Here is a 10,512-nt window from a genome sequence, read left to right as displayed (position 1 = left end):
TGTTCCCTGAATTTTTCCGCCCTTAAAAATTCCACGACCTCTGCCGGGTTTGAACCCGCATACCTTGAGCCCACACATGGTACTTACATATATCATATTATCACATGTATGAGGGACTATAGACAAGGTATGGATTGATAATTGGATTTGATGAACATTTACAGATCGTAACTACAAGTAACTATAGCACTAATTCACATGCTTTATCGTTCACTACAGCACTTCCTAAGTCTTCCCAGCCTGCTCTGTCTTCACCAGTTTTCTGCTAATGGTGGACATTCCCCTTCCTCTGGTTTCCCAAACTGTCCCCATGCCTCAGCTTCTGGCTCTCACAGCAACAGCAGTCCTGTGACTGACTCACCAATTCTCACTAATTGTCCTGCTTATAACATCTTGGCATGGACCACACATAAAACATTGTTCCTCTGTTGCTTAGCAGACCATGCACAAAACACCATTCCTCTGTTGCTGTTTATGGGCTTCTGCCTAGTAATGGCCACTGTACAGTCGCCTATCTCGTGATCACCTCCTAGCAACCATCTACATGCCACAATATGATTCTCAAAATAAACAAATTATTTCCATAAACAGCATTCTGATGCCAAGATAACACAGCTATACTAAGATCATATATAAAAGCTATCCATGTAACAGAATGTCGAGGCCCATGAGGTTGTGAGACGTTGAGGATCCCACATTTTCTAGACAATTGGCTGACAGATGGCTGTGAGGTCAGCCTTATGCACTAGCGTCCCTTTATACCCAGGAAGATTCCTGGTACTCATTTCTGTTAGAGGCTGGGTTGACCCTAGGGTCATAGTACGGCTGGAAGGATTAGATCAATTGAAAAATCCAATGACCTCATTGGGAATTGAACTTGTGACCTTCCAGCTTGTAGCATAGTGCCTCAACCAGTTATACTACAGTGTGCCCCAAGATCTTATGCAGTTTTTGTCAGTCCCTCCAGGTAAATGCTATGTAGTACCTTGATTAAGCTATGACTGCTTCTGTACGCATCCTTTCCAGTTCATTATTCACTAACCACCTGATTCTTCAATGATGAATGGTTACTGGCAGGCCATCCAAACAACATTAACTGGTTTCTCTTTATAGAAGAGATTTAATGTGTTCACTGTGAGGTGAGAAGTGAATTTTTAAATATTGTTTAGCTGAGTTTCAGGCTTTAGATGCAGGCTAATGGGATGAAGTGGGCAAGTGATGAGCACAGTTACTGATATGAGGGCCATATTGGCATTTCACTGTTTGTCAGACCATAACAGAGATCAGAGAATGTACTTTTCTGTTGTAGTGCATGCAAGTTTTTGCATGTCTGTAATCTTATCGTACATCTTGGCACATACAGGGGTGTTGTATTGATGAAATATGTACATATGTGTTTATTTTTTCCAGGTATAGCTGTTTTCAACAGAATGAACAGTGGATTTGGTTGATTTCACCGAGATTAGGATTGTAAGGTGTGTGAGGGTTGTTAAAAGGGCCTTAGGTACAGTACATCACCTTCCCTGTAACAATGTAAGTGCAACCACTGCCCCACCACTACTTGCCTTTTCATGTGGTCTCCACAGGCAAGGTCAGGGGCACAGCCTGTGTTTCTGTATTGGCCTCTCTAGCTTCTGTTCCCCTAGCCAAGGGAGTGGAGTTTATTTCTGGGATGCAGGTACCCCATAGGGTGACTTCTTGCTACCATCTTACCAAGTGAGAAGCTGGGTAAGATGGATTGTTACTATGCCTCTCTTTGTCTTTTAGCCTACCTTGCTTATGGAAGTAAGGTTAAACGTTTGACGTTTATAGGTTACATTCGGTTTTATGTTCAAAAAGTAGTACTGGAGAAATAAAAATATACCGCAAACAATTTTAAAAGTCTGCTGTCACAAGCAGAAAAAACGAAACAACGAAATATGAGATTTTATGTTGATGTTTTCAGCTATCAAACGAACCTAATACAATTGTGGAAAGTGTTCATTTTATGTAAATTGATAGTAGCGCAACTTCTGGGAAACCAGAAAACTAACATGTAAAAAGCCGCGCCAGAGCTCAAGCCCCTCAAGCAGTTAGTCGTTGGCTTCCCACCGCGGCGGCTCAGGTTCCATCCCGGTTCTGGTCAAGTGGGATTTGTGGTGGACAAATTGGCGCTGGGGCGGGTTTTCGGTTTCCCCTGCCATTCTTCATTCCACCACATTCTCCATCATCATAATCGCCCGGGGCAGGCTACAATAGGCCAATCAGTGGTCGCGTGCCGAGTGGACCCAGTTGGCCTCCACCCCCCCTCCCCCACTAAGCGAATTAAAAAAAAAAAAGTAAAAATTTTACATAAATACGCCTGCTAACATTAAAAATATTTACAGTACATAAAAAATTAAACAAACTTTCCTCGTTGTTTCTACAGCAAAAACTGCACAAAGTTAAATTGGCACTGTTTACTTTTGAAAAGTGATAGATTCTATGACATAATCTTAACATATTTACGCCGCCAAGCATATATATATTTTGACAGCTGAACTAGTGTCGCCAACCTTCTCTCGGAAGGTCAGGGTTGCAATATCGATATTTTATCACCGACGTTGGTGATTCTTTTTTTAATATGTCTGTGATGAATACATTTTCTAATTGCCCCCCTGTGGGATGTACGCCCCACGTTGGCAAACACTGTATATGGTAAACAAAGGTAAAGCTATGTAAGATTTGAGGCTTTCCTCCGAAACGTCGGTTAACACCACATATACACGGTGCCAAATCCCAGAAGACTGCTTTCTTCAAAGGTAAAGCTATCCCAATAAGAGACGATGAAGGCGCATAGGGTTGTTTGAAGTCAAGGTTCCCACATTTTGTAGACATTCTTCCCACAGATGGCGGTGAGGTTGTCAAACCTTACGCGCCGACCGCCCTTTACCCTTCCCTTGAATGAAGGTTCTACTCTTTGTGTCGCCAATAATTTCGAATTTTGAAACAAAAACAAGTCGCCGTTCCCGGTGTTGCCAGTTTATGCTTCTGACGCTTCTGACACCACATTATACTGACATAACCTCAAGTTCGCTTAAGTTGCTATTGAAGGCGAGAGTGCATAAGAAGTGTTTTCTTATTGGCGTATTTCACGCTCAGTAATAATTAATATTTTGTAAAAGTTCACCATGTCCAAAAGGAAAAGCACCATGTCAGTGGAATCTGATAAGGTGGTGCGTAAAATTATTACTTTGGATCGAAACTTGAAGTTATTAAACTGATAATGGTCAATGCAAGGCAAGCAGCAGCAGGACACTACTCCAGAACGTGCGACGAGTCTATAGTAGGACTAATTCTGTCCAAAATCTAATGACTACATAGAACAAGGTAAGGCTGCATCAACATATTTTAGTATACAATGCACTAGGAACAGACATTCTGTTTTAGTAGAAATAGAGTATCTATTAATAACATGGTTGGAAGATTGCAATAAAAAACGGATTCCAGTTGGTACCACCAACGTATAATTCTCGGAAATTTCGGTTGCCTGTTTTCTTGGTGTGTCCCCGCCCTAAGATGTTGCAACAAAGCATCACAGCCTCGCATTTGGCGGGCAAACTAAAGGGTGATGGGTTAGGCAAGCTTTGTTTGAAAACTGGTTTAAGAGTTATTTTTGTCCAGCAGTCGGAAACTGCTGCAAGCAAAATAATCTTACACTTAAACCCCTCTAAGTTCTGCTCTGAATGACCTGTGTGGAAACATGAAAGCCGTATTTTAACTCCGAACACTACGTTTTAGCTAGAATCAGTGCACCAGGGTATCATGTCAGCTTTCAAAGCCTATTATTTGTGAAGAACTTTTGCGCAAGCAGTGCAAGTTACGACGGGGGAGGTGTAATTCCATTGATTGAATTTTGGATTCATTTTAACTTTAAGCAAGCCGTTGAAAATATTTCTGAGTCTTGGCAAGAAACTACGGGAAACACAGTGGGTGCTGTGAGGAAATATCTTATTTAACTGCGCAGATGGCTTTTGTGGCTTCGAAAATCAAGTTTACGTTGTTGTTGCTGAAATTAGCGTCATTGGAAAGGGTCTTGGTTCTGAAGATGTAGATTCGCCCAATGTCAGAGAATGTCGATTCGCATTCACAGCCACTCATTGACGCGGACCTTAGAGATTTGGCGCAATAGAGCATCCGCTACGGGAAAGAATAAATTGCATTTGAAGGGGAGGGGTGTGTTTCAAAGGAAATTTTGATAAAGGGACTCGAGCAGATATTTCGAATTTTTAAACTGTTAAACAAAGAATTATCAATTTAGATCCGAATGTGGTAAGAAGCATGCTAGTTCGTCGAACCCTGGAAAATGAAATTAGTTGCCATCGTAAATGGTACGAACAGAGACGCTTGACATATTTTTCTAGAAAGTAGCATATCCATTTTTTCACTCGTTTTGTAGCTCTTTTCTTTAATAAATGTATTTTAGCTTATTTGCTTTTCATCATTCTTTATATTTATGTACACAGTTAAAACTTATTTCAAAGGCCAAATTAGGTTTTCCGACTATTACCCAAGACATGAATGTATTACAATTTTCCCCATTGGCTTTCAACTTCGATGTTCGCGGCTTCGAGATACAGTTCACGCGCAGTGCGCTGATTAACCGCATGTATAGAGGTGTACCTGTATTCGAATTTTTACGTTTTTAGATAGCAGACGAGAAGACAGGAGGTTCTGGAGTGCATGGATGCAAGTGAGGAGGTTGGTCTAGAAGTGAACGCAGGGAAAACTAAGTATATGCTGCTGTGACTTTACTAGAATGCAGGCAAAATCGTCATGGGCTGGGGTCACTGACCCTGCGAGTGGGGTTGCTATTCGTGACTGTGTGAATGTATAAGGTGGCCATCTGCACAATCACCTAACCACGTTATTCCCACCGTGTCGTCGCCAGAATGCATTGCAAAATCATCGCCATGGGCTGAAAGATCTACAGCTTAATGGGGTCATTGACCCTGCAGGTGGGGTTGCTGTTCGTGACGGTGTGAAAGTATAAGGTGGTCATCCGCACAATCACCCAACCACATTATTCCCACCCTGTCGTCACCAGAATGCAGGGCAAAATCATCGTCATGGGCTGATAGATCTACAGCTTAATGGGGTCATTGACCCTGCGGGTGGGGTTGCTGTTCGTGACGGTGTGAATGTATAAGGTGACCATCCGCACAATCACCCAACCACATTATTCCCACCCTGTCACCAGAATGCAGGGCAAAATCATCGTCATGGGCTGAAATATCTACAGCTTAATGAGGTCATTGACCCTGCGGGCGGGGTTTCCGTTCGGCACGGTGCGAAAGGTACGAAGGTATAATAAGGTGGCGGTCGGCGCAGTCACGCAACCACACCATTCCCACCGTTTAACAAGTGTTCCACCTCACAGAGAACTCACGCATAATCGAACCCATCACTTAATTTAATATTTGCCATCGCAACATTATATTAAACCAGTGTCATGTGTGAAACCACAGCTGTCCTCAAACTGAAAATTTACAAAATTTAATGCTCAATTATATTGTGAAAAATAGATCCATTTTAATTTGCAGTTGAATGATTATGCATTTTATTTATTAACCACCTAATGATGATCACAATTTTAGTAGTGATAAAAATACACTCATCAATCCAATCCATACCATCCCATCCTATCTCTCTAAGATCCATATTAATATTGTCCACCCACCTACACCTTGGTCTTCCCAGTGGTCTCTTTCCTTCTGGCTTTTCCACCGACATCCTATATGTATTCCTCTTCTCCCCCATTTCTGCTACATGCCTTGCTCACCTCATCCTCCTTCACTTGATCATTCAATACATTAAAATATTTGTAATTGGTTTATTAAAAAAACAACACAGGGTGCCACAAACACATAGAGGACAACATCAAAGAACCCTCTTCTCGAGAACGACAAGGGACAAACGTTTGGTCCCCTTCAAGAGAAATAATAAGAAAGACAACAGGAACCTACTTGGTTTATAAATTCCAATGAAATCTTAGCAAACCAATTACAAATATTTTAATGAATTGGAACAGCCACTGTAGTTGTAAAAAATTTAGATTTTATATCCAATTGTATATTATTAATATTGTATGTATATGTTTTAATGTTCAGAACATATATTATAATAGTAATTTCCAACTGTATTGATGTAAAGGTGTCCGTGTGATGATGGTCTCTGAAGACCGAAACATTTAAGGGCATAAATAATTGAAATAAGAAAAATCTTCACTAATCACACCGGATGGAACTGTTTAACTTTTCATGATATTGTTGGTGTGATGGACCAGAATGAAACAAATCATATTCCTGTCACTTCATCCGTCTTTGATCCAAACATTCTCCTCAACACCCTGGTCTAAAACTGCCTCAGTCTATGTTCCTCCATTAATGTCAGAGACAAAATTTCACACCCATACAGAACCACAGGCAAAATTATAGTTCTGTATATTCCAGTTTTTATGTTTTTGGACAGCATATGAGAAGATAAAAGGTTCTGGACTGAATGGTAGCAAGCATTACCTGAATTGAGTCTCCTCTTAATTTCCTCCTGAATCAGGGTTTGATTTGTTATAGTCATTCCAAAATATCTGAACTGTGCCACATTTTCAAAACATCTGTTTCCTATCATTATGTCATGGTTTTTCCCTGCATTTTGGTGACTAGACAGCAACATACACTTAGTTTTCTCTGTGTTTACTTCTAGACCAACCTCCTTGTGTGCGTCAATTAAAGTTTGTGTGTTTTTCTTTATGGTATCTATATTATCACCCAGTAGATTCACATCATCGGCATAGACCAGCAGCTGATGTGTCCCGTTTAATTTCAGTCCCATCTGATTTTCCTAGACCTTCCTAATGGCATATTCTAAAGCAAAGTTGAAAAGGAGTGGCTCTAAAGCATCTCCTTGTCTTAGACAACCATATAATGAAATGAGAACATAAATTGTTACTTCAGAAATCATCGTTTTTACAGAGATGCTGAGGAAACTCAAAATCTGAGTGCCGGATTATGTGACTAAATGTTGAAATGTGAGCAGACAAGCCAGCATGTGTCCCTGTGCCTCACAGGGATGCCAAATAATGGCCATAGTTTTCACACCCCTGTCCTAAGTTTCGCATGATATGCAGTAGGACATAGTTCAGAACAAATAAAAATTTGGCCTTGATATTATCTTATCAGTAATCTCCTTTGCAAGCAGATACCAGCTGCACACTATGTCCCGTCCTTCATTCCTCATGATATTTGCAGTCTCCTACTGATCTGTGCTGATCCGCAAGTAGACACTGGAGTCCTGCAGCTGTTGAAAGAAAAACACATGAGAAAGTTTGTTGCATTTTATGTTTCCTATTTTAGTTCATTAACCGTTTAAAACAGTGGTAATTCTTTCTACCACCTGCTTTAACATAGAAGAAAACCAACGACAATTTGCCCATGCAGTGTATTTGTGTGTTCTATACAGTTATTACATTAAACAGTGATTATTTCCATAAACATCATTAACTCCTTAACTTTCAAGCTCCACCACCCCTAACAACACCCAGGCTGATGGTGGTAAATGCACTTGCACATTGAAACCCACGCCACTTGTCAAAGTACTATCAAACAGGTAGTGGACTGTATTATGTGGAAGACCATTCTTCTCACTAAATGTTGGTGTGACACACCTGTTGACAGAAATTCTGTGCCAGTTGATTAACAGTGAGCAGATCTTTTCAGCTGGCAATTCTAAAACAACTACCCTCAAGCCACTCTAGTCAGTAGGTGGCATTTTAGGACTTTAAAGGGTTGAAGAGTTGGTGTTCAGGTGCAGTGTCTTTTCAATGAGGAATGAACAGTTTTTAAATGTTATTTAGGTAAAGTTAATGCTCCAGAGTGTTAGACAGCATGTAGTTCTCAGTTTCTTCTAATTGATTGTTTCTGGTAAATCTGATTTTCAGATTTGCTTGCTAGAGAATTTTACAATGGGTTCCGTTACACCAGAGGAGGCCGTGGCTGATGCAATGCAGCTGTACGACCAGCAAGGCTGCCTGCATGAACAGTTTGTGAGACAAGCAAAGGCCTTACCTGAGGCTATTGCTGTTGTTACTCACAATGGGATGAAGGTAAGGAACTGTGTTATTTCTTTCTTTATTCACTGAATCACGCTGTCAGCCATGGGTGCAGGCAAGCAAGCATCTGACCCCCTCCTGATTTTTTAAAACTCAAAAGGAAATAAAAGGAATTGTACCAAATATTAAAATTATTTTAAAAATAAATTTTTCTTATCCTGAATACTGTAAGGCGATCATTAGGAATAGTCTTAAATGAATTTGGCATAAGTTTGTAAACAAATTTTCTGTCTCCCCCAGGGAAAAGTGCTGGCAGCAACCATGTTGTGAGTGTCTCAGACTGTAGCATCAGATGATAGGATCATTGGTGCATGATGAATTGGGAAGGATGTGGAAGGAAGTGGCAGAGCATAATTTGTAATGTATTGTTTTTTCGATGAAGATAATGAAGACAGATAATATATCATTTGAAAATATAGTGAAGTTCAGATATTTGGGAATGACACTGACAAATAGAAATACATCCATTGAGACATTAAGATCAGATTAAATTTTGGGAATGCTTACTGTAATTGGTTCAAAAGTGTTTTCCACCTGGTGTCTTAAAATGTAAAGGTTAAAGTATACTGAGTGTGAATTTTGCCACTAGTTTTGTGGATGTGAAACTCTGTCTCTCGTATTAAAGGGCAAGTATAATTTGAGGGTGAAAGCTACTGTTTTCTGGGATGTGGTGCTGTGTAGTCTAGTCGAAGTTCACCATCGTTTCAGAGGAAGGTACTGTACTCCATCATCAGGGTGAAAGAGTTAGCTAAGCAAGCAGGAGCCATAATTCACTCACCGATGTTACAGGTCACTTACAGTGAGCTGGACCAGATGAGTGAGGAGCTCGCCATCAAGTTGCGCCATATAGGGGTGAGGAACAACATTGTGGTCGGCATATTGATGGAGCGCTGCCTGGAATATGTTGTCAGTTATATTGCCATCCTGCGAGCAGGTTAGCAACTGATGTGGCCTTTTAGTTTGGAAAACACAATAAGGTTACTTTCATCATGAGTTGCTGAATTCAACTTCATTTCAAAAACATTTCGTTCATTTCTTTTGTTCTATGAAACATGTTATACCTGTTTCAGTAATACCATTCTCTCTCAGACACCAGGATAGCTCAGTTAGTACAGTGATTAGCTATGGACTGGACTCACTTCCTATCAGGGGCAGACATTTTCTCTTCTCCACAGCATCCAGACCAGCTCTGGGGACCACCCAACCTTCTAAGCGTACTTTACCCAGCAGTAAAGTTTCTTGGTTCTGAAGCTGACCACTCCTATCTGGTGCTGAGATAAACTTCGTGTGAAGCCATATCTCCACTCCCTCATACAGTTACATGGCATGGTTCTAAGTTGAGTACAAAGACAATTTCTCCTCACCTTGGATATTCAAAGCATGAAGTCATGTGAATGTCAGTGAGTATGAAGAGTTCTGCCTCATGGAATGTGATGTCTTGTAGTCCAGTTGCAATTCTCTGATGTTTTGAAGAATTTACTGCCTCTCACTTCTGGGCATGCAGGCTTTATACTTGCTGCTTGTTTGCTTGTTCTGTTTAGGCTTAAACTCTGAAGATGGGAACAGTACATTCCTCTGCATGGCAGTACTCCTCATGAAGTATTCATATCCTGCAACGTATTCTGTTTTGCAGGTGGGGCCTATATGCCCCTTGAGGTGTCCTACCCATCACAGTTGCTAACGGTTGTTCTGGAAGACTCCCAGCCCACAGCTGTGTGTACTAAGGCCCCATTCTTGGAACGTCTGGCTGGTTCCTCCACCTTGCCAGTCCTATTGGATGCTGGATGGTTTGACAGAGTGCAGGAAGAGAACAGCCAGCTGAGTCCTCTCAAGAACACCGTCCAGGTGTCTTTGGATGACATGGCATTCACTGCCTATTCATCTGGGACCACAGGAAAGCCCAAAGGTAAGGGATGAATAGGTTGGGACAGTGGCAACATTTAGAATGTCCACTTGCTGGAATTTGTCATAGTTCTTTTCAATCTCTCTGGAAATGGATGCTACCAGCATATTCTGCAAGGGGGGACAGCCAGAGAGTTTGCTTACAAACTTATGTTTCAAGCTGTTGTTACTGATCAGCCTAGTGTGTTCAGGATAGAACAGTAATGTTTAAAAAAAATAATTTTTGGTAGTAATATTATAATGTAAGGAGCTGCGATAGCTCAGTTGGTATAGTGACTGGCTACAGGCTGGATGACCAAGGGGACAGAGTTTGAGTCCTGGTAGGATCAATTATTTTCTCTTCTCCATGCCGTTCAGACTGGCTCTGGGGTTCACCCAACCTATTCAGTGGCTAGCAGGGCTCTTCCCCCGGGGGTAAAGTAGTAGGGATGTGAAGCTGACCACTCACCTCCATCTAGTGCTGAGATCAAAATATGGATCTATAC

The 10,512-nt window shown here is 41.1% G+C and overlaps 1 protein-coding gene across 6 annotated transcripts in view; it reads left to right on the top strand.

Moving 5' to 3' along the window:
• Positions 1-3,001: 3,001 nt before the first annotated feature.
• LOC111866049 (linear gramicidin synthase subunit D) overlaps positions 3,002-10,512 on the top strand; it is a 44,236-nt gene continuing 36,725 nt past the window's right edge. For 2 of the 6 annotated variants that reach the window (XM_023854573.2, XM_023854571.2), the window contains exons 1-4: positions 7,264-7,340; positions 7,955-8,119; positions 8,915-9,059; positions 9,759-10,031. In XM_023854573.2, the coding sequence (XP_023710341.1) occupies positions 7,979-8,119; positions 8,915-9,059; positions 9,759-10,031 (559 nt within the window). In that variant the 5' untranslated portion in view covers positions 7,264-7,340; positions 7,955-7,978. Of the gene's footprint in view, positions 3,349-7,263; positions 7,341-7,414; positions 7,871-7,954; positions 8,120-8,914; positions 9,060-9,300; positions 9,463-9,758; positions 10,032-10,512 lie in introns of those variants that run through there. The other 4 variants (XM_023854572.2, XM_033752121.1, XM_023854574.2 and 1 more) reach the window with 4 other exon arrangements.

This window comes from Cryptotermes secundus, unplaced genomic scaffold, assembly GCF_002891405.2.
Source record: "Cryptotermes secundus unplaced genomic scaffold, Csec_1.0 scaffold318, whole genome shotgun sequence".
NCBI lineage: Eukaryota > Metazoa > Arthropoda > Insecta > Blattodea > Kalotermitidae > Cryptotermes > Cryptotermes secundus.
Note: the sequence above shows the minus strand (reverse complement) of the source record. Positions and strands in the feature narration are given on the sequence as shown.